General features: G+C 46.5%; 2 protein-coding genes across 7 annotated transcripts; one reads left to right on the top strand and one right to left on the bottom strand.

Moving 5' to 3' along the window:
• The first annotated feature begins 28 nt into the window (after positions 1-28).
• Positions 29-22,292, top strand: C15H12orf43 (chromosome 15 C12orf43 homolog). Of its 6 annotated transcripts, XR_010442111.1 has the most exons (10): positions 29-248; positions 648-696; positions 948-1,046; positions 1,656-1,729; positions 2,037-2,127; positions 2,492-3,202; positions 9,195-9,352; positions 14,865-15,014; positions 20,540-20,790; positions 21,290-22,292. XR_010442111.1 is itself a non-coding variant. In XM_064726562.1 (6 exons), the coding sequence occupies exons 1-6, from the start codon at positions 29-31 to the stop codon at positions 2,829-2,831; spliced, it is 873 nt and encodes a 290-aa protein (XP_064582632.1). In that variant the 3' UTR covers positions 2,832-3,663. The 6 variants fall into 6 exon arrangements, 1 of the variants encoding a protein (XP_064582632.1); XR_010442108.1 differs by having other exon boundaries at positions 20,540-22,228; XR_010442110.1 differs by lacking the exon at positions 9,195-9,352 and having other exon boundaries at positions 20,540-22,227.
• On the bottom strand, positions 5,015-18,907 carry HNF1A (HNF1 homeobox A). The gene is given in 9 exon segments (XM_064726571.1): positions 5,015-5,683; positions 6,264-6,405; positions 6,691-6,812; positions 7,076-7,267; positions 8,508-8,709; positions 10,092-10,249; positions 11,003-11,241; positions 11,523-12,017; positions 18,573-18,907. Coding segments are annotated over 9 exon segments (2,013 nt in total). The 3' UTR covers positions 5,015-5,555.
• Positions 22,293-23,618: the final 1,326 nt, after the last annotated feature.

Here is a 23,618-nt window from a genome sequence, read left to right as displayed (position 1 = left end):
TTATGGGAGCCGGACTACAGCTCCCGGCATGCTTTGCGACCGGACTACAGCTCCCGGCATGCTCCGCGGCCGGACCACAGCGCCCAGCGTGTCCCGCGCTTGCAAGATGGCGGCGCCCAGGGGTGGCTCGGGCCCGGACAGCGACAGCGGCTCGGACTCGGACAGCGGCGAGGAAGCGGCCGCGCGGTTCCGGGAGGCTGCCTGGGACTGCCCCGCGCTGGCGGCGGCGCGGGCGGAGCCGCACAGCGGTGAGAGGCGGCGGACAGGCTGGGCTCTGCTCCCCCTCTGTGCCCTCCCCTCTGTTCCCCGCCCCGCCGCTCCGGTCCGGCCCCTCCGCGGCTACTCCTGACCCGCGGGGATCCCTCTGTGCCGCGGGGCCGGTGTCAGGAGTGAAGGGGGCTCTGCCCGGCCCTCCCGAGCCATGTCCGGCCTCCAGCCTGGCCCAGAGCCCCCTCCCGTCAGTCCTGGCTCTGAGGGAAGTTCCCCTTTCCCCTCACAGCTGTTCTCCCCGCAGCTGGGCCCGGGCTGCCTTGCAGGCATTGCTCTGTAAGCTCCAACATACAGAGGTCATTGCTCAGTGTGCTCTAACAGTGCCTGGCGGGGGTCACAGAGGTCCTCTAAATGAGCCTTTGCTGCTTTCTTTTCAGGGAGCTTTAGAAAGGATCGGTTGCAGCCTAAAGATCAGCCAAGCCTGAGGTATTTTTGCTTCTGGTTTCAGACTTAATGTTTCTCTAAATAAAAAATTAATGTGTAATATATATGCTGCATCTACTTTGTACCTTGTGATACTTTGTACTGAAAGGGGAAGTTTTTGTCTGGGGCATTAATCCAACCATAATCTGAAATGATGCTTAAATCTAAACAGAATTATGTTTTTAAGGGTTTGGGTGAGAGGCCCAGATGTTCTTGGCCTCAAAAGAGATAATCCTTGTTCTTATTTCAAACAGGCGTGAGGCAATCGGCCACCAGGAGGGTGACAATGAGCTCCGGACAACTCCAGAGTTCAGAGCACACGTTGCAAAGAAACTGGGGACCATGCTAGACAGGTATGCAAGGCTTGAAACCTGTGTTCTGTGGGTCAGTTACACTGATGTGTTTGTGTGCTAAACCCAGGAAATTCAACATCTTGTCTCCTTCATGCCTGAATTAAGTACAAGCTTCCAATATTCTGTGACCTAACCTTGCTGATGTGCTGTGCCCATCTGGTCAAAACTCTCTGTGCAGCCCTGCTTGTCTCCTATTTGCCTCTGTGGTGAACATCTTGTGGGGAGAAAAGAGACTTCCATCATGTAAAGGCTGGCAGGAGAATCTTTGCTTTGTTCTTACAACCTACACCAGTGCCTGATTCGGGGCTGTGCTGGCAAAGTGCCTGGTGCTGGGCTGCCACTCTCTCTGTTGTGCAAGTATGGCCCTGGAGAACTGGAATTCCTGCTGTTCAGAGCTGGCTTTAGAAATGCTGGTTTTAAACTGTTCTTGTGGCTTGCACTGCTGAGGAGAGAGGGCCTGGTCTGCTCTGTAAACAGGGAGCTGAGGCAGCCTCACTAACAGGAAAAGATCTATGCAACATCTCCCTCTAGTCTTGTTTCCCAGAAATACCCAGCTGTAGCTCAGTTTGCTCAAACCTGTGTGAGATCTGACTGGGGTTTTCTGTTTAGTTTCATCACTGTCTTGAAGGACTCTTCAGGACCATCCCAGACTTCACTGGCACAGTCTGACTCTGAGGATGATGGTGAGTTCCAGGCTCAGCCATTGTGGCTGTTTGTGATTGTTAACTGCTGTCAGGCGGGGTGGATCCTGTCCATCACCAGCTGTACCTCCAAGTGACAAATAAACATTTGCACTGAAAGAATTCCTGGTGCTGTCTGTGAGGGCTGTTACTCTGCAGCTCTCACCTCTGTGCCCCAAGTCCTCCCAAATAATTGCTGTCAAGCACTGTGGAAGTACATAAACAGCACTGAGCCTTCCAGGGAAACAGCAGTTGATTGCTTCCCCCTCTGTTTTATATTCTGCCTAAAACCTCCCTTTCCACACTTCAGGTTTTCGCCTCTTCTCTTCCTCTGTCCCTGGAGACTGTGGGAAGCCAGAGCCTTGCCCTGCAGCGAGGAGGAGGAGGCCAGTTAGCTCCAGGTGAGGTGCTGAAGGCTGCATCCTACATTTCAGAGGCAGCTGGGACTCCCACAAGGGAATAGGAAGCTGAAGAGCTTGAGAAGTGTGTATTTATGACTCCTATATTTGACTAGACCAGAATTTTGTTTCTTTTTTAATGCTGAGGAATGAGAAATGCTTGTGGGAGATTTTCTTTCCCCTCCTAGTGTGTGTAAAGAACACATTGGCCTTCAGACTGGTTAACTGCAACCTGTAGGTGTGGGAGCCCCAGAGCCATTGGGTGTTTGTTGTGTGTTCTCATCTCAGATTTCTCTGCTGTCCAAGTTTTGGGTGAATTCAAGGCAGAAGTGCACCACAACTTCCTTCCCTCTTGTTACCTTTGCAGTGACACTGACAGTGACCAAGAGTGGCAGAGGTGCCAGGAGGCTGCTGTGTCAGCTGCAGATATTCTGAAGCAAAGTGCTTTCCCTGCATTGTCCCAGGATCAGAGTCAGGGCTCTGTAGAGCCCAACCAGAAAAAGAAGAAGAAGAAGAAGAAAATTAGGAGAGAGAATAATATTCAAGAGAAAATAATAGACCCAGCAGAGTGTGACCAGATCTGCAAAGATTTGCCTCGGCTGGTGTCTGCAAATGGCCAGCAGGAGAGACAGAACAGCAATCACAGAGAGAACTCTGTGCTGCCAGGAGCTGTGAAGAAGAAAAAGAAGAAGAAGAAAAAAGAATGATGATTTTGCTCTGCAAACAGCAGGTGGTTGTGATGGGTGAAGGAAACTGAAAGAAAACCTAACAACAGGAGTTGCTGCAGATGAGGGAAAATTAATTGGCAAAGCGTCTGTTCTGCAAGCTCAGTGGCCTGAGAGACTAATTAAGGGACTTCCTGTGCTCCTGTGTCCCCGAGAAGGGAACATTGTTCTCCTCACACAGCAGTTGGCTGTGCTGCTGCTTATGCAGGCCCAGTCTGAAAGGATTAAATGCTGTGCCAGACGTGCATGGCAGAGGGACGTCAGAGCTGCATTCCTCCTGCTCTGCCCCTTCACATCTGAAACCCTTCTGCAGAAAGTGTGAGATGAATTCAATTTGGTTTACATGGCAACAGGTGATCAACTGCATTTTCTCTTTGCCTCCTTGTAGACTCCTAAGAATAGCTCCAGCCTGTGGGAGACTCATTTATCAAAAGCATCCTGTCAGAAATCAGGGCCCCTTATTTTTTCCCTGCAAACATCATAACAATCTGTTTTTGAAACCTGCTGTGTTACTAATCCCTCTGCAATCTGCACCTCTCCAGGAACCCTGCACATGAGTAGTGTGTGGTGAGCTGATTTCAGGGTTGGTGTGAATGCATCCTACTGTTCCACTTGTCTCTGTTGATGTTTTTTTTTCATGTATAGGGTTTTTTTATGGCATCAGTTTTTATTAAATTTTACTGCACTCTTGGACCTACTTAATTTGGAAGGTTTTGTACAACAGTGGCTTTCTTGCTGTATTCAGATTGTCCCCAGCAGAGATAGAGGTGGCTCGGGATGGCTTTTTGGTTGCTGGATGATCAATGCTATGAAATTCTACAGGAGGGACTTCAGCATAATTTAAAAACCACTTTTCAATCCTTGTTTGGGCTGGTTAATGACTTTGGTCTCCCTGAAATGCTGTGAGGTTTAGTAGTTTTCACTCTTTGTCTATTTATTCTTTACCTCTCAGTCTTTCAGGAGATTAACTGTTACTGATAAATACTTATGTTTTTAAGATTCCTGGGTTTCAGGGAGTCCAACTTATTGGATTCAGAAGTTCAGAAAGCCAGGTTAGAGAAACCAAAAGAGTGAAGTGTAGCTCTTTGAGCATGGGAAATTGTTGTAAGATTCTTGCTGCCTTTTAGTCAAGAAAACACAGCTGGCATCCGAAAATAGAAAAGCTAAGTAGAAACTTGGCTTATAATCTAACAGAAGGTGCCAGCAGAAGTTCCTTGCCTTATGTGCAGTTAAAACTTCAGTGTACTGAATTTTAAACCTGGGCTTTCAAATGCATGGTGGCCTAAACAATTTTTTTTTTGCTTTGGTTTGGGTTTATTTTTATGCTGACTGGAAATTAGATATATTTGCAACTGGTGTTCATGGGAAATTAGGAAATAATTCTAGGATAAAATCCCTCAGAGAATCTCCTTACTGAAATTGTTGCTGGTATCTAGAGGAAGCTCTTATCCATGAAACTTTTCACAGACATTTGCAATTTTGATATTCCCAGATATGATAACTGCAGAGTTCACTGTTGGGCTTTTTGAGTTCTCCCTTCCAGTCTCAAGGTTTTTCATCCATTTCACAGGTAAAAGAGTAACTGATTTTCAGTCACAGACAAAAACCTGTTAGCTGGGGCTGTTTTCATGTCTGGCTAATGATGTATCAGTGTTGTGGATATTGAGAGTAAATAGAGAGGAATAATTAGAAGAGGAATTACAAAAGTAGATCCTTGGGATTAAAACTCTTCACTTAGTGCAAGCAAGACTCTTAGAGCTCTGGGCAGTTATTTCCATACAGGAACTGCAAATCAAGCCTGCATGGAAGCTGAGAATGAGCCATGTTCTGCAAAATGAATCCAGGCTGAGTGTTTATAGAGAAAACTGAAGGAACCTCTGCTCTGTGTGGAGCATGGGAACCTCCCAGGGGCTGGGCAGTGTCAGGGAGCAGTGGGAAATGGCATCCTGCAAATCACTCAGCAAATCAGATGAGATGAGAATCCACAGGGTCAATGCAGAGAACTGGAATCTCCTTGCAGCTGTTAAACTTTAATTTCTGCATTTAAAACAAAGCAGAGCTATATCAAAAACAACCAAGCCATTTCCACTAGGATAGCATGATTTTAGAGCAGGTCATTTTTAACTGAGAATGTTTGGTTTTTTGGTAGTTAATTAAGGATTTGTAGCTTGTCAGTGATCCCATACTGACAGGTTTGTGCCAAGCCATTCCCAAATCTGTGTCTTGGTTATTCTCATTGCAAAGTCAGGAACTTCCAAGGTTCTGTTATTTCTCATAGCTCCTGTTGGTGCTTCCTTGCAGCAAAGGAGGAGAGTGTTTAAAGGTGGTGTCCCTTCTTTGGCAGCCCAGCCTTGCTCTTTCCCACGTGATTTATCCTGGTGCTGACAGGTTCATACAGGCCCAGCTTGATAAAAACTGAGTGAATTAAAGTCCCATCCACATCCTGGCACTGTTGGGATTCCTTCCTGTGCAGCCATAAAAGGATGTCTGGCCATTCTGAGCTGGCTGCTAGGGTTAAGGTTTCCTGGGGTTTTTTTTTGTGGGGGTGGCAGTGGATTTCAGCAGTGCCAGCAGCATCTTTCCATTTTTCTGTCTTGAGCCTGAGACGTTTTCTCTCCTGGAGGCAGCTGAGCAGGGGTTGGTGTGAGGCTGGAGTTGCACCTGGCAGGTTGGCTGTGGCAGTCGCTCAGGAGCTGCTGCTGCTGGTTACTGGGAGGAAGATGCCATCTGTGTGGAGATGAAGGTCTCAATGGCGTTGTGAGTGGATGGCAGCAGCTGGCTGTGGCTGCTGGTGGAGTCAGAGCTTTGGTACAGCACCAGGCTGCTGGAGGACACTGCCAAAGGGACAGGCAGAAGTCAATTGCAGATTCTCACCAGTGCCCTTATTGCATGTACACCCCGTTTGCAGCATGGCTGTGCTCTCCTGGCTTAGGGGCATAACTGCTTTTGTCTGTGTGTTTTGTGTGCTGCTGAATCCCTGCCTTGGGTCCACAGCCAGCCTGAAAACATTGAGGGCAGCAATCTCCAGAGAGTTCAGTTCTAAGAATTCCTGCTGGTGTCCTAGTTCTCCTCTTAGAACTGGAAAGACCCAATTGGAGTCTTCATGAGGGAGACTTGGGCTTCTCAGCCCTGAAAACTGCCCACAGGACTGGGTACTCATTGGCACTGATTGTTGTTGATATTTTTTAAGGTATTTGCCTTTCTGAAGTGGCCAATTTCCACAGTCTGGCCTTACACAGACTCTGCTCTGAATCTTTTCCTTGTGTTGACTTTTCAAACCCCTCAGGACGTGGCAGAGCCAATTTAAGGAATTGAGAGCCCCAACTACCATTTTCTAACTGGATTTTACAGCGTTGGCAAGAAAAACTAGGCAATACATGGCTTAGGAGCCACAACAGTGGCTGCTGCTCTTACCAGCAGGGCTCGAGGTGAGGCGTGGGCCTGGCTGAAGGTGCTGGATTGTTGTGTCTTGGTTCTGTAGATGGATTGTTGGTGCCTGTGACACTGGTGTGTGCATCCCAGACTCGGTGTGGGTCTCTGAGTCAGGTGTGAATGCCTGGAGAAAAGAGAGTTAATAGTGCCTGGCTTCTCCATGCCTTCTAACAGCTGTGGGAAAAGCACTGAGCAGGTTCTGGGGAGGTGAAATCCTCCTGGATGATGCAGTGAAGAGCTTGCTCTGGTGCCTGCAGTGCTGCAGCTGGGCCCAGCAGGGCCAGGAGATGAGAAACAGGCTTCTGCTGGGATGGCACAGACACACCCAAAGCTCTTTGGCATGCAGGGAGCTGCCTGCAGGCTGGTGCAGCTCTCAGGAGGGGAACAGAGGCTAAAGAAAGGCTGTTACCTGTTTAGTTGGTGTCAGGTTGGTCAGGGCACTGAGATTGGCTGTGTCTGTTATCACCATGGTTTGTGGTAAGAGGCCTGCGTGTGTGTATTGAGTCACTTCAGATTTGGGGCCATAGAGAGCTGTACAGGAAAGAAAACAACATCATGTGGGTGCTGGAGCTTTGGCTGAGCTGTTCTCCTCATGCAGTGGGACCTGCTGTCTGTCTCCAAAATGCTGGGGGTGGAGGGACAGAGAAATAAATGCAATAAAAATAATTTCATAATTAGAGCAACAATAACAGAGGAGGAAAACAGAGTGCTGTAAGCCCAAGGACCCAGCAAATGCACTGAAGGAACAGTGCCTTTATTTTTGGTTACTTGAGCAAATGAGTTCATGTTCTTACCGTGCGGGTTCTGGATCTGAGCCATGGTGGCCATGAAGGGGCTCTGGTTGATGTGGCTCTGCACCTGCTGCATGAGGGGCTGCTGGTAGGATGGGTGCAGTTGCTGGGAGAACTGAACAGGCTGCAGGGTAGTGAGGCTGCTCCCCATGCTGTTTATCACAGGAACACTCTGGGGCTGGGTTGAGGCCAGGCCTGGAAAACAAGGACTGATGCCAATGATGACCACACTGCAGGAGTGGGGCTGCTCTGCAATGGGGGCATCTCAAACAGCCATTGGGGCAGCCTGTCCCTGCAGGGTGGTTTGAGATCCTGCTTTTCAGCTGTTCCCTTGGTTGTCTGTGATTAAGGATAGATTTCATGTGAGAGTGAAGTGGAAATGCCCAAAAACTGCACAAACCCACCTCTGGTTTCCAGTGGTTGTTCCTGTCTACATTCTTGTGTACCAGTATAGTTTCTTTTCCACTTTAGTGATCACCAGGGAGGCCTTGCTCAAAAGTAAATTCAGAGCATCACCTCAGTGCCCATCAATTTACTCTTTTTATTTTATTTTCTGTACTCTTGGCAACACAGACAACTAGGCTGTGGCTGTCCAGCCACGGGCAATGGAGTTTCAACTCTTTTTGCCAGGGCTGCCAGATTAAGGAATTTGAGTCAGAGAGAGGTAGAAGGTTTCACACATTACTGCCCATTTCCCACAACTGTCCAGACCCTGTAAATCAGCAGGTCTGTCCTGCACTCCACTCTTTTTTTTGTTGTTGTTGTTGGTTTTTTTTGGTTTTTTTTTTGTTTGCACAGAATTCAAATCCATATCACAATCTTGGGAAGAAATGGAAATTAGTTCACAGCTGTCACCATGGAACAAAACAAGGCCTCTTTCTTCCTTGAAAGAAAGTGTAAGAGAAGAGTATGCACTTTATTTTCCTTTCCTCTAATGAGATGCACTTTGGCAGTAGACTAGTCTTGGAATGAAAAGAAATCTCATAAAAGTCCAGAAAAGCTGTCAAAGTGAAAAATATAAAAAAATAGTAATTACTGCTGTGGATTCCAAAGGCATATGCTGCTCTTTGCAGGAAGTGGTGGAACAGGATGTTTTGTCTTTCAAGCACTATGAACATGCTTTCATTTCCATCATTTTAAGGAAGTATTATATTTATATTTGGAAAGATGAAGAGCAGCAAACCAAAACATTGGCATAGGAATAGATTACTCTTAAAACGTGGGTTTTGTGTGTAACTTAATTCTACCATGAACAAGGAACATCTGTCCTTAATCCACTGGTACTCGCCAGCGGTGCTGCTGATCTTAGGTGACAATTTCCTCAGGTTTGTATCACTGCCAGCTCAGTGCTAGGGCTTTGAGGATGGGGCAGGTGATGGTGACAAGGAGGGACACCTGTGGCTGTGCAGGAATCAGCCCTGCAGCCTCCACTCACCGATCACCAGCGTGGAGGCTCCGGTGTTGGTGAAGGCGGGCGCCAGGGACGGCGCCTCGCCTGCCCCGATGGCCATCACCCCCGGCAGCGAGGCCATGATCAGGTTCTGGGTCTGCTGGCTCAGCGTGTGGGGGCTTTGCTCCAGGCTGTGCAGGGCAGTCAGGGTGCTGACAGGAGGGAGGGTTCCTCCAGGAGCTGAGACCTGTGGGAAAGGAGAACCCTGAACGTGCCACCTGCGGCAGGCGGGTCCCAAAGCTGTGACAAAAACACCTTTCTTCCTGCTCCTCACTGGAAAGGCTTCACATATCCTTGTCTGCAGCTCCTGTGTGCTCATCATTAACTCCCACAGGTCAGCTGTTGGCATACTAAGAGTAAATCCCTGCTGGTTTAGTTCTTTCACATTTAAGAAATGGTAAGAATGAGATTAAGCCCACTGCATTCTCTATAGGGAAAGATCATCTCCTGTTTCATAGCTGAGGGCAGAAGGAGAAGCTCAGAGAAATTAAGAGGCTCAGGTAACTTCACATGGTAATTTTAGTAGCAGAGTTTAGCATGGAATCCAGGAGTTCCTATTTTCTTTAGGGGTCTGTAGTCATAGTATTGTGGAAGAGCAAAAAAGCATTCTAGTGATTTGGCTGACAGAGAAAGTTAAATGCCTTATATTATACTTCTTCTCTCTCCCCTCAGACAAACAGCTGTAAGGAATCTTTAGTGAGAATAAGCACCAAGAGGTTAAACAGTGGGACAAACCACCTTCATATCACTTTTAGAACACAGACATAGAAGATTTTCAGGACCTCGTGAAAGACTTATTTTCTTCAGCAAGAGACCAGAAAGCCAGCAAAGTGAGTGACTGATGAGATTTAAATCATACTTATTTTTAGCAACCTTAACTTTGCCTCCAGCCAGCCTGTGCTAATGCAAACTTCTGCTGACTGTTTCTCTGAAAACAAGGGAACATGTGCAGACTGAGAATGATCAGTCATGTAGCTCTGATGCTTCTTTGTTAATGATGTGGGAAAAGGTCTGGTCAGATCTCAGAGGGAAATTGGCTTTGAGGAGGCAATCTAATTATCCAGTACATGTCTGCATCCAGGCTGTTTGGCTTCATTTTTACAGGTAAGCTAGATGTAAGTATGGGTCTGGCCAACTGGTCTGACCAACTCTTAGGATGGGTAGAGTCCAAATAAGAGTTAGAGATGGGATGAGAATCTCTCTGGGAAGGAGGAAAGAATGAGGTTTCCTGGGAAGAAGGAAATCTTGTCATGCCTTGAGTGCTGTGTTTCCAGAACAGACTGTTTTAATTACTGATAAGGAAATGTCTTCTTGCTCTCATGGTCTAATAGCTGCCCTTACCACAGTCTAGAGGGCACATATTGGTCTTACATGGTCAGTGCAGAGTGGCTCTAATATATCATATTGTCACATAACAGGTTATGTAACAATATGTTACATATGACTATGTAACACAAGCTGGGTTTAAGAACATTCTAGAAAAAAATACCCATGAATAATTCATATTATAACCACAGGCAGGTGGCCTGGCATGTCCCAGTCAGCAGAACAGGAGTGTCCATCTCTTACCAGCTTAGTGTCTGTGCTCAGCAGGTTCTGGCTGGGCTCCAGCCCAGGGGGAGACACCTGATGCAGGATGGTCTGGGTGGTCACCATGGAGCTGTTCCCGTGGTGGTTGCTGCTGGAGGACTCTGCCTCACTGGCTGGCTGCTGGTTGTACCTCACTCCTGCATCACAACAGGAGGAAAACTGCTTGTCACAAGTGAGAAACTGAGAAACTTAGGCAGGCACTAAAATCAGTTTCCTCTGCAGGCACTTGGCACCGGATATTTGGGCAGGTACTTAATGGTCAGTAGGGAACCAGAAGAGCAGGCACTCACACCCTGCCCTGACTTTCCCCTGTAATTTGGTGTAGCTGCTTCCTCAAACACTGACTGTGAGAGCCAGGGAGCAGGAACCCCCCCTCTGGATGTGGCTGTAGAGAGGACTCTTGGTGAGATCCTCTCTTCCCAGAGTAAGAGCAACCCCCAGCTCTGGCCCATGAAGCTGGCAGAGCTGTGCTCTCTGTGGATGGAGAATGACTTTTCCTCCTGCCTCAAAACTGTCACAGAGTCTGAGGGCTGGCATTGGAAGGAGTAAGGGGCACACATGACTGGAAGGGCATGGAACTGACTTCTGATGGGCAGTGATGGCTCCTGGAACACAAGTTTGGGGTTGATGCCTGCTAGCTGGGAGGCCTCACAGTGAGTGAGAAGCTTTGGCTGTGAGTTTCATTACTGAATTTTATCTCCCTTGACATTCCAGCCACTCTCCTCACCCAGAAACACGGTCCTTTTGTCACCTTTGCTCTTCCCCTGTAGCAAATCTGCTTTTTCTGTTTGTAGATTCATTTCCTAAGGGTCTGAACTTGGGAGACAGTCTGGGTGACAGAGTTTGGGGAGGTTAGCTCTCTTGCAGATCTCGCCCTGGCTGTTCCTTACCGTGGACTTTGCTGGGTGAGAGCGCGGGCGGGGGCTGCAGGGAGGAGGAGCTGTGCGGGGTGAGGGGCGGGCCCGGGGCCGGCTGCGGGCCGCTGAAGGTGTCCATGGCCAGCTTGTGCCGGAAAGCCTCCTCCTTCCTGCGGTTGGCAAACCAGTTGTAAACTCTGACCTCTGTCACCAGGTTTGAGCCCAGTCCCTGGGCCTGAGATGGGGAAACACCTCTCTGAATACACTCTGCCCTGTGGGGAAAAGCACAAGAAGAGCCTTGCTGAGCTGGGCTTCTTCAGAGACACACTGTGGTCTGGTGCACTGTGTGGAAGGGTCCTGCAAGACCTGAGGCATTCCTTGTGCTCTGTGGACAAGGAATGATCATTTGTGGCATTTAATGCAAGCATGGCTGGTGTCAGTGGTGCCACTCAGTGCTGTACCTTTGCTCTCTCCCAGTGGCACCAGCAAACACCAAGAATGCAGAGGGACCCTGCTGTGCCCCTCTTCCTCAAAGACACACACCCACCCTTACCTGTTGCACTCTTCCACCAGTGCCTCCCTCTCTTCTTTGCTGGGGTTTTTCTGCCTCTCATAGGCTTGGAACAGGATCTGTTGTGAGGCTGGACCCCACTTAAAGCGGTTTCTCCTTCCTTTCTTGGTGGGCAGGTCATCTCCCATGGGCTCATCTGTCAGGATACCCTGGCCAGCATGTGTGAATTCTGCAAGCACAAAGGGAAAAGGGAATTTTTTCCTTGAAAACAATCAGGAGTAAGGATAAGCAGAATCCTTTATGACCCTGAGACAGGAGCAGTTGTTGCCATACTCACGCTGGGCCACCTCTCGCTGCTTCCGGACGTACCAGGTGTACAGGGCTGCCCTTTTTTGGGTCTTCATGGGAGTGCCCTTGTTGAGGTGTTGGGAGAGGTGGGATTGGTTCAGACCTGTGGTGTCCACCACCTCACGCTGAGGGATGTTGTGCTGCTGGAGGTAAGACTTCACCATCTTTGCTACTCGCCAGGGATCCTCTCTGGAAGGAACAGAAAACATTTCTCAGGGGAGAGAGATCAAACCCTGCTCTGAGCAGACCTGGGTTTCAAGGAAGTGCAGCAGCAGCTCCTGAGGGGCACTTGTCAGTCATCACCATCACGTTTGGTGAGGCCAGAGTGCTCATTGCCTGCAGGGAACAAAGCTGTTCCTCAGTGTGCTGCCTTGCTCAGTTCTGATTCTGTATGCAGGGTAAAACTGCATGGCATTGGAGATAAAGTGCAAAAGATGTAGCAGTGGCTTCCTTTGAAGTGCTGTCTGTACACACTTAGGTCTGCCCTTAGGAGGAGACTCTGCTTACCAGGGGAATTTCCCAGTACACAGAGGCAACCTCTCTCTTCCCTTTCCCTACATTACTTTTCTTCTCTATCCCCCTCTCATTAAAGCAGATGGGGCACATGTATTGAGTTTTCCAAGACAGATTGATTGTGATACTTGACTGAACTTGACTCATGCCCTGATTCTGGTCCAGGTTGGGTTGCCTTGCAGTGATTCAGCCAATGGAAACAGGCTGTCATTATACTGAGACATGACAGCTCTGTATGCATAAATATATGACAAATCATCCATATATGACAAATCATCCAGAATGATGTTCTTACACATCTGCTACGTGTTACTCAAACACATTGGTTCACACCTAGATCTACTCAGAGCTTCTAAATGCAATATAGAATCACTAATTCCTCCTATTGCTGCCCTCCCTTGGGTAACTGCTGAAGGAATAGAACTATGTGAGGCAAAACTTCAGGAAGAGTTTGGGATTTTATAATTGATGTGATCCTCTGGGTTTTATGATATCCACTTAGAATATCCATTAAGGTTCTTGAGGAAAATAGAGAAAACACAACTGTGACTTTATGTGTATTGATTTCACCCCAGCTGAAAGTCACAGTAGAAATAAAGATGTGAAATCCATCAGTCTAAATCCAAGCAGTGCCAGAGCACCTCTGCAGAACAGCTCCTGGCTCACTTTGAACAGGAGCATCCTTCTGTGTGAAATGTCTGCAGGAAATGGCTTGCAGTGCTGTAGGAAGACACTGGTGTCATATTCAACACCAGCATCAAAGGAGCAGTGGGGAGAAAAAAAGGTGCCTGGGATGGTGCAGAAACTGTCACAAGAGCACACATGTCTGAGCCAGGGCAAAAACTGTGCTGTTCATGGCTTTGTTGACTCAGGAGGTTGCTGGAGGCTGCACAGTGATAAGGAGGACAAAGTCCACACCTGTTCTCTCAGTACAAACACCCTTATCTCTGTTCCCCTGCAGCCCCTCTCCCAGGGCTGCCTAGTCCAAGGAGCAAGCTCCACAGCAGTCAAAGTGTGACACAAATGGTGTCGGTTACAGCTTTATGAAAACCTGCTTAAAATAAAACATTTGTTTCTCTTTTACATTGGAGCTATTGCCATAGAGGCTTCTGATTTTTAGCATCTTCCCTTAACTATATTTGTCTTTCAAAAACCACAACTTGAGCTGAATTTAAGAAAGTTTTTCTTTCCTCATGGTTGTTTTTGTTTGTTTGTTTCTTTCTTTTATTTTTCCCTCCTGCTGCCTGAACCAGTCTCCTGCCTTTGTACTTGTGACAGTCTGGCAGCACCTGCACCCTGTGATCATTGCCCAAGTCCCTGTTTAGAGGAGAAAAGCCTCTGACTGGGAAGCTGGTCTCTTTGATTTGAGTTCTGGCTCAGATGGGGGAGGAAGGTCTGTGTTGGCACTGATGGAAGCCTCTGTTATGTGTTAGTTCCTTTCTGCACCCCAGTCAAGTCAGTTTTGTCTCCCCTTTTGTTTTGTTGAGATCCTCATTTAGTGGCAGGAATAAACCAGTAAGTTCTGTGAGTCTCTTCTCACAGTGGTTAAAGACTTGTGGGTTTTGTCTTCTTTTAACTCAGCAGAGAGCTTTGTCATGCAAAATAGTGCAGGGAATCTTAGTTCAGTGTGATTTCCTAGGACAGCTGTGTGAAATCCTGGCTACTCTGCACATTGTCAAAGGCCAGTCTGCAAAACCAAAGCAGCAATACTTTGGGCCCAAGGCTGCACCACAGTGCAGGTGATGGCAGCCTGGCCAGCTGAGCCCTTGCTGAGATACACAGTTCCACCTGCACAGCCTCCATCACAGGCTGGGACATCAGAAGTTGAAACCTCTTCTCTTTCACTGGCTGTAAGAATATCATTGACTGTCAGAGGGGAGGATTTCTTAACTGAGTTCTCCTGCTTGTTGTTATAGCCAAATCTCAATTGTTTCAGTGAGTCAGAACTATCTATCTCCAAGACTGTCTTCTGCCTTTTAGTTTCCCCCTCTGCTCACATGCAAACTGTCTCCCCAAGGTCTCGTTCTCCAGGGTGTAATCTCTCTCCTGGTTGGTCTCACACAGGTAACTTTTACTTCCTTCTTCTGAAGTCTTGTTCTCCTGCTCTCAGTTGCTTATTGCCATGTGAGCATTGCCCTTCTCCATGGCTCATCCCCAGCACAGGGGCCAGGGTCCTCTCTCCATGTCAGCTTCCCATTTTCTTAGTTCTGAGGTCACTTTTTAAGGGCGTTTTCACCTCCCTTTTGTTACCTGAACAATAAGTAACCCAGGTAGTTAGTTATAAACTCAAAGGGAACAAGAGGCTGGTTGATAATTTATAGCAACATCTCAAATTTAAATGGAAAGTAAATATCAAGTTGTTAGCATTAAAGAAAACCCATTCCAGAGAGCTGGAGATGTAACATTCAGGGGACCTTCTCCCTCCTTCACTCTTCCTGACTTTTTATTTTTCCTTTGTTCTTTTCTTTCTTCTCCTCCTCCTCCTTCGCTCTCTCTTCCCTACTTTCCTGTTCTGATTCTCAGGTGGGAGAAGCCTTCATTTCCCTGAGGTGGGTTCTGGATTGCTGCTTTGGACCAGCCCCTGCTCAGGCAGAGGTTCAGAGCTGTGAAGTGCTCAGGACCATCCCCAGCCCTTTCCTCTGGAGCTGCTGCACACCTCAGTGCAGAGGCAAGGTAAGACCATCCATGCTGGCAGTGTTCCTTTCTGTTGAACTTGGCCTGGTTTGCCTCATCTTGGTTTATATGTGGAAATGAAAGGGGTGTGGCAGCTTCATCTCCAGATTCCCCAACTAGAGCTGTTCTAAGCAGGGGGAAAGACTGGACCTTTGTCATTATAGATCTTTGTTTTCTTTTTTCCTCCTGGACAGCGTGCTTTTATCCCTCCCTCCAGGGGAAATCTGTTGCTTATCTCAATTTCTCTCTTTCCTGGTGGAATTTCAGCCCTTGCCCTCCAGGTGGATTGTCACTATACCTCTCTTCATTTGCTTTACCTGCAGTAGTTTGATCCCTTCCCCCAAGGCTGCCTCCTTCTTGCTTTATATTCTGGGAGTTTCTCCTCACAGCTCTACCTCCCTACTGAGTCATTTATTTCTTATCATAGATGCAATTTGTTTTGTGTGTGGATTGATATGGAAAGAATGTTTTTATTCAAACTGTAAATCTACGGGAGATCAGTGAGACATATGAAAGGACAAAATGAAATTATGTTAATTCCCCACTAGAGAAACCTTTATCTGAACTGCTTTTAGCATATTTTCACTGCAGGGACAAAATCTAATCAGCACCCATGGGTGCACCCAATCCTGTGGGTGTATCTTCTCTGTTCTACTCAGCTTTGACCAGAGTTGTTCAAACTGGTTTCAGCTTCAGTGTTCTTGTGAAGACATAGTTGGTCTCTTGGTGCTGTCAATTTTTTCTCTTTCCAGCTCCTGGAAAGCCTAATAATGGACACTTTTCCTGATTCTACTTTATAAAGCAATGGCTTTATAAGCAGGGGCTGCAGTTAGCACAAAGACTTTCCTGTATCAGCAATAGCTGCCCACCAGTCAATCTCTCTGTTAAAATTTGGTCTGCAGACCAGGAATTGTTAATAATGCCCAAAGAGGCTTCTGTCCAAAGGGAGAATTGCCTCCATCTGGTTTCTGCATTTGAAACCCTTGTGTAGATGGTGAAGTAGTTCTGCAAGCAGTGACCTTTTGCTGGGAATCCCTGGGCATGGAGATTCTTGCCTGACTTTCTTTTTCTATTGCTGGAAGTAATTTCTACCACAGACTGTTCTGCCCTGCTTTACAATATTTACAGTACTCTCTTAAGGACATTGCTTTAAGGCTTCTATTAATGGAAAGGTTTGATCTTAATACCAAAAAATGTTTATTAGTAGGTAAGAACTTCTTAGGTATTATCATCAACCCCTGCTACTGGTTCAGATGCTTTGAACAGATTTTTAGACACTCTGTTGATTTGATGAAAAATATGAAACATGTCAATGCAGGCTTCCTACTATTTTCATTTTAACTTGATTAATTTTGATCTATTAGAGACTTCCACTTGTAATCTTTTTCTGAAATTGAGGCTTCTGTGTCTTTATATTGTCATCAACAGCAGAAGTGAATTGCTCTGTCCTGTGGTGGGGAGATTGATGACAGAGATCCCTGATGTTTCAGAGCAAAGCCTTTGTAATTAAGAGCCAGTGTGAGGCTTAGGAGGTCCCTGTCCTTGCCCAGTCTCCTCTGTGCTGTCTCTGGGATTTAGGAAGGTCCTAGAATTTGTCTGTACCTCAGTTTCCATTTGTGAAATGGAAATGCTGCTCAGCAGACTGACTGTCAGAAAGTGTGAATGGAAGAGAGGTAAGACTTGTGGTGAGGCTGGTAAGCACAGGGAAGACTGGCAGCAAGATCCTAGAAGGGCAGGGAGGATCAGAAGCCAGAAATGGTGCTGAAGGGAGGGTGACAGGGAGGAATTGCCTCCATCCTGTTCTTAGATCACAGCAGATGTCACTTCAGTCCTGCTTCACCCACCCATTAGAGAAAAAGGGACAAAGCCAGGGAGTCTTCCTCAACCTCCATGGCTTCCTTTCTGGAGAGATACTTGACAAACCATCAAAAGTTAATGATCAAAAAGCTTATCAGCGTATTTTCATCTATAAATTTATAAGACAAAAGAGAAATAATAAAGCCATTGGATAATTAGTAACTAGCCAGGGCCCGCCCGGTGCCACTGGGCTCAAACTGCCCCAAGACCTGCACGCAGACTCAGGAGGATGGGAAGGAGACAAGGATGGGGGGAAGAAAAAGAGTGGGAGGCAGAGAGAGAATCAGCCAAGGAGACAACAAAATGGGAGCAGAAACAATGGTGAGAAGGGAAATAGGTGAAAAGAATCTGAAAGATGTAAAGGAAGTAGAGAAAACTTAAAGATGTGGAAGAGCTGGAAGTGCAGAAGAAATGAGACATATTGGGCCAGGAAGAAGACAGAATTATTGGGAATGCTTTTCCACACAGGTAAGAGCTGATTCAGTGAATTTTCCTCTCATGGGTTCTGCAGAATCATCAACTCCCAGTCTGCCAGGGAGCTTTCTTTTAAGTATTTACAGGGAATGCTAACTCTTGTCATGCTCTTTTCTTAGCTCTGGCCTTTTGTGGCGGGATTTGATGTTTACTTCTGCTGTTACGTTTTCAGTGCTTTCTTTGCACGTGAAAGAGGGTGATCAGAAAGCCTGAGACATTCACCAGCTGGATTTTTAGTGAAGATTTTAGGTGCAGGATGTTGCTGCACCTCTGTCTTCTATCAGCTTGTCATTTCAAAATAGTCATTCCCTAAACCAGTCAGGAATCTTGTGATGGATGGGAGGATGGGCCTGATCCTTGCTTGACAAACCTCTTGGGTCTCCCATGGGGATTGTATCCCAGTGAGAATCCCAAATGGGAAACTGAGTGAATGCTTCTCTGGGTCTATTGAGAGGCTTATTGATTCAGGGAACTTTCCCTGTCTTTTGATCTCAAAAATGATTGTATGCAAAGGCAAATTTGTGTGACAGCAAAGCCAGGCACTGTTGCTGTGTATGTACTTTGTAACTGTGACAGACGGTGGATGTAACTGGACAGACAGAAGCAGAGAGTTCTGTGCAGGTTTAACCTCTGCATATGTTTGCTGTGTGCTTTTTACAAGAAAAATCCCCACCAAAGTCAGGGGACTTCACACTCAGAAGAACAATAAGCACAAGGTCTGTTGATTTGGCTTTGGCCAATAATCTATAGCAAACCCCAGTGAAATTAACAATATAATTCGCCTTAAATACAGGAGGGAAATGTTACAACTTCACTGTATCATTCATACAAATATAGCACCAACTCAGAGTGACCAGGTTGGTTTTTTTTCTTCCTGATGACTGAAATTGTGAACTGTATTAAAAATTTCAATCCTAAACCCTAACATTCAGTCAAAGAGATGAGAGCTACACGGGCCTTGGACTATTCTGAAGCCTGATGCTATAACCATGTCCAATATGTAATCAGGCTCCATAGCTTCCTTAATGCATTTTAAGCAAGATAAAAGGAAAATCTGAACATTTATAGAGCATTTGGGGGCTGCTAGTCCTGGCATGGATGAAGACTGTCTCTGTGCAGCTAGATCAATTGTGAATACTAGGGACACTGAGGAGAAGGGGAAAGGAAAAGAGATTTAGAGGGAGAGTGCAGGAAAGCAGCAAAGAGGAGCAGTAAATCTGTCCTTACTGTAATAGTCTTTCCACCACAGCCTTCTGGTGAGCAGCCTCCTCAGGGCTCAAGTTTTCCAGCTCCTTCATTATCGGAGGGGTAAACTCCTCTCCATCATCGGAGGTTTCATCTTCTGACGCCCTGGAGTCGGCCATGCCGTTGGGGAGGTTGGGGATGTCGGGGCAGGGCTCCCCTTTCTCGCTCTGCAGGGCATTGATGGCGCGCTGGCTCTCGCTCTGCAGCCCGTAGGGCTCCGCTTCGCTCAGAGCCTTGATCAAGGTCTCCTTGGTCAGCCCCGACTCCAGCAGCGCTTCCAGCAGCTCCACTTGGAGATGGGTCAGCTTGGAGACCATGGTCTTCAGCCTGGTGTCTCTTGGCTTGGAATTTGGGGTTATCCTGCTTCCAGCTTCCCTACACCATGGTCCCGAGGTAACGCGCCCGACTGTCAGCAGAGTGGGCACAGCGCAGCCTCCCGCCTTTACACCCCCCAAAAAAAACAAAATACAAAATTGAGCCACTTCAGACCCCCCACGACTGTCCTGAGCCAGTGCTGATAAAGGGACCCTTGGCTATCTGTTTACATTGGAGCAAATGTAAATTCTCCAAGGTTCATATTTATCTGTGTGCTTTAGCAAGTTACTGAACTTTGGACTTCAGCACTGCCGCAGCAGTTCACAAAGTGCAGAGGGAGAGAAAGCAGGGGGAGGGGGAAAGGGAGGGAAGCAGGAGAGAGAAGGAGAGGAAAATGAAGGGATAAAAAATCTGCAGCATGGAAAAGTGAGTATGGAAAGAACACGAGGAAGATGGGGATGGAGAAGCACAGCTCACTTCTGGCCCCGTTAGTTGTGGAGAAGGAAGGAGGTGGAGTACCCAAAAGGAGAAGCTGTGCCGGGCTGCCCATGGTTCAGGACAAGGTGCTGCTGTTGGAATATCAATATGAGAACCTGCTCAGAGCTCTGGCAGTGGTGAAGTACAGCCAGTGTCAGCCCTGCCAAAGGCTTTGGGGAGAGAAAGCCACACTGGCAGCTGTGCTGGTCTTTGTGCACCCCCCAGCTGAGGGGCAGGTGACCACTGGCTTTATGTGAACCTCCCCAAAGCTCACAGGGTGTTCTGAAGCTCCAGCTGATTTCTGTGGCAGAGCATGAAGATTTAAGTGACTTTTTAATTTCTGGCTTTGGCTGCTGGGTATCTTGATGTGCAAATACTAGTACTACCTCAATTTTACCTTGCTATGTTTATTGCCCAACTATGAGCAGGAGCAGTGTTCCCACATAATCTGGGGGATTGCAGGGCTTGCCCCTCTGAGCTTGTGATTCATGTGTTTGATAAAGGATAGCCCTGGGTGCTGGGCCATGCTCAAACCCTGCTCTATCATCAGCTGCCCTACTGCTCCTGATGGGTGCTGTTGGCAAGCTTGTGGCTCCCCTTCATCATCTGCCTCCATCCCTTCCTGGTACCAGCCCTGCTCTGAGGCCCTGCTCCCACCTGTTAGGTGATTTCCTAAAACATGATCCATGGCTTGGCTGGAACTGCTTAAAACAATTCTCCAGGAATCTTTTTGACTAAATTCTCTTTTCTGGTCTGAAATTATACGAATGAATCGATCTACTTTGGGTGGCTAAATTAGAGAATAACTTGATGTGCACGTGTGGGCTCGATTGTCTCACACGAGTGACTCCTGGCAGGATGTAAAGCTGTTGTCTCAATGGAAGCTTGCCAGGGCAGCTGCCTGTGTCTGTACACTCCCATCAGCCTGAGCTAAACAGAGCCTGCTAGGGCTGTCCCCAGGCTGGGCAGTGTCCCAGGACAATGCTGCAGAGGACCTTGGCTCCTGTTTTCCCTCCTGTTTTCCCTGGTGGGCACCACTGGCCGAGCTCTGCAGGCTCCTGAGTCAGCAGCTGCGGGACAGAGTTCCTGCAGAGGGACCCTCCTCCTCCCGGCACAGGCGGGACTGGGACTCTGTTAACTCTTGCCTTTTCTTTCAGATCTGCTCCGTGCCCAGAGCACCGCGTCCCCTCCCTGCAGGGCGTTAACAAAGCTCTAATGGATCCTGACGACTTTGAGTGGCTGAAAACGAATGAGAATCCCGAGTCCATGTAAAAACATTTGTTTGAAGAAATGTTCATGTGAACATTAATGTAAAGACAACTTCAGCTTCTAAAGATGTTTTTGGGGTCATACTCTTAATAAAGAATTGTGTTGGTTTTGCACCCATCACAAGAGCATTTAAAGAATGGTGAGCATTTTTGGCATTGTCCTGCCAGTGTTGATACTATTTCCATGCATTTTATTTGTTATTACAGTTTTCCTTTATTCCCTCCCCTCAGGTAGACATGACAACATTAGTGGCTGATAACAGTAATTTTCAATTGTAATTACAGTATCCAACCATGACATACAGTTTCTGCATGATATGTCCTTATAATTCCAGGATTTTGCAAACAGACACAGCAGATTGTGGAGCTCTTGCAATATGTGACAGAGGAGATGCTGTCATTGTGTGTTACTTTTTTCTGCTTCTCTTTGGCATGGTGATCTCTTTTACATAAACCTAGGTGGAAAATATTAACACTGTTCTTATTAAAAGGATTGTCCATATTCTGTTGGTATTAAACCTACTGAATGTTTGAGGGCTGATGGGGAAGTTTAAACAAAGAACAGCAATATTTGTCAGTGGAAGCTGTAAAGAGAAGAAAGCATAACAACCAGTTATGTCTATATTGTGTGGTTTCAAGGATTCCTTATGCACCCAGAAGTCCTGATGCTGCTGCTGCTGTTGCCTTGAGGATCTTCAGCTGTAGAAGCTTTTTTGAGACCAGTGACCTTTGAAGTCTATAAAACCAGAAATGCACATCTGTTTGTATGATAGGACCTCCCTGAACGCTACAACTGGATGCCATGTGGAGAATGCTTAGCTGAACAAGGAAACATTTCAAATGCTGAGGAGGAGGTAAATATTCTCCATCACTTTATCATGAAAGGATTTTTCCCTTGGTCTATTGGAATTGTCCATTTTAAACTATAGGAGCCTGGATAATTAGCAAAAAACCAAATAAACTTACCCACTTTCATCTTTCCATTCATTGGAACCTGCCAGGCTGTGCTAGTGATTAGCTCAGCCCCACTAAATATTTCAGAGCCTCAGTGCAGGAAAACCAGTGAGCTTTTCAGTGTTTCTTAAATGTTAGAAATGTTAGTGGTCAGACTGAAAGGGATTCCTGTTGTGAATTAGCCAGCATCCCTATCCTATAGCCTGGCACTAAGGATTGCAATATCACATTTCTCAGATTTTATTACAAGTGCAGTTCTGAGGTGATGAGAGAACAGCAGAGGCCAAGGGTGGAAGCTAGATTGTAGTTTTATTGGAGGAAGAGCTCAGTTGCAGAGTGCCATAATCAGAAAATGTTCTTCTGTAGCTGAATTGTACTCAGGGATTGTGCCTTGAGGATGAATATTTGAAATAAGGGAACTTGTGTTTCCTATATCCATTTTTATCTATTACCAGTGCTTACTCTATGTTGATTTCCTTAATTGTAACCATTTCCAGGTTACAATTGATTGATTCTCAAGTCACTCTGATTAAAATGATCTTGGTCATTGTAACAGGGGAAACTTAAAGTTTGAAGACACCAAGAGATACCTGCTTGTTTTTCTCATGTTTGCAGTATTTGGTTTTGTATTAATTGTTCCAAAGTAATCTCTTCTCCCCTAATAAAGTGAGTGAATTACTTAACACTGAAAACACTGCATGAAAGTATGAATGGGTGCACAACAGGAACATTATTCTGATTTTACATGTACTGGTCTGGATTCTGCTTATTGCACTAAATAAGGGCAAACCCAGAGTAAGGGACAGCAGAGACCTGTGAACCTCATGGAAGGCAGAATAGACTCCCAAACCCTCACTCCTGTATCAACACCATTTTTACCCCTGATGTTTTAATGTACTGAATTATATCTGTTATGAAGTGTACATGATGAAAAACACAGTAATTTGCTGGTACAATGTAGATTGAAGGAGCATACAGAGAAGGAAAAAAAGCCTAAATATATTTATGATAAAAGTGCTGCTAGAGGGAGCCCATATAATTCCCTGAATAGGGTGGTAAAATTGCCATTGGCAAATGAAACGCAGAGAAATGGTTCTTTTAACAATTCTTTACCATTTTACTGTTCTTCCTGCTGGGACTGATAAATGCTTTACTGGCCTGAATGACATTAACATAATCCCCTCCTTGAAATGTGAGAGCTATTATGATAATTTTCACTCTTATTTCTGTTATTGGGGGGAAAAAAGCTACATGAGCACCAAAACTGATTATTATTTGTGCATTGGGAGCTTAGTCCCAAAAGAAACACAGGAGTGTGAAAAATCTGAGATAATTGTCATTTATACTTTGTTTTCACAGGCTTGGATTTCAGCTATTTGTGCAAACCCTGAGTATCTCAGTGGGGCAGGACTTGCTTGAATACATGTTTTAATGTTTCCAATATATACCCAGTAAGGTTCTAATGTAGTAGTCTTTGGTGTAAATATGTGAGTATAATTGGAAAATGGGATTTTACTGAGAAGGAAGCTGGGGATGCAGAGCTTGGAGTTGTGGTAAATCCATGGGGCAAATGGGTTTAAATTCCAAACTTGCTCTGCACATTCCTCTGCCTGTATGTGGAAACAGGACTGGGTCCTCCTTCCCAGTCATCTTCATTTTTTCCCTCCTCTAATTCCCAGTTTCTGCCATCAGGGTGAGGGTGGAGATCGGGAGCAGCCCTGGCGCTGGGTTATGAAGGAGTTTCCCACTAGGTGGTAGTGAAGAGAACCGTGTCACACATGGTCACTGCACCTTGTAATTAGGTTTGTAAAGGGGAATCCCACAAGGAGCTGACAAGCAAATAGCCTGGTGTAGCTCCCAGCTGTACAGCCAGAAGTGGATCTCTTGATTTTGGGGTTTTTTCCTTCCTTTTCTGCTCCTGTCCATGCTATTTGTTCCTTCCTGAACAAAGCATGGCTGACAACTCTACTGTCGTGTCCTTTCCTGAAGGGTGGAGTGTCTACATGAAGCTCCT

The sequence above is a fragment of the Zonotrichia leucophrys genome, chromosome 15 (assembly GCF_028769735.1).
Source record: "Zonotrichia leucophrys gambelii isolate GWCS_2022_RI chromosome 15, RI_Zleu_2.0, whole genome shotgun sequence".
NCBI lineage: Eukaryota > Metazoa > Chordata > Aves > Passeriformes > Passerellidae > Zonotrichia > Zonotrichia leucophrys.
The sequence above is the reverse complement of the archived record's forward strand: the minus strand, read 5'-3'. Positions and strand labels throughout refer to the sequence as shown.

What these genes read in the sequence shown, in the direction of transcription:
- C15H12orf43 (XM_064726562.1), top strand. Translation starts at nt 29, where the DNA reads ATGCTTTGCGACCGGACTACAGCTCCCGGCATGCTCCGCGGCCGGACC. An exon ending in GCGGGCGGAGCCGCACAGCG is followed by an intron (nt 249 to 647) that starts GTGAGAGGCGGC and finishes CTTTCTTTTCAG; the next exon opens with GGAGCTTTAGAAAGGATCGG. An exon ending in CTGGGGACCATGCTAGACAG is followed by an intron (nt 1,047 to 1,655) that starts GTATGCAAGGCT and finishes TTTTCTGTTTAG; the next exon opens with TTTCATCACTGTCTTGAAGG.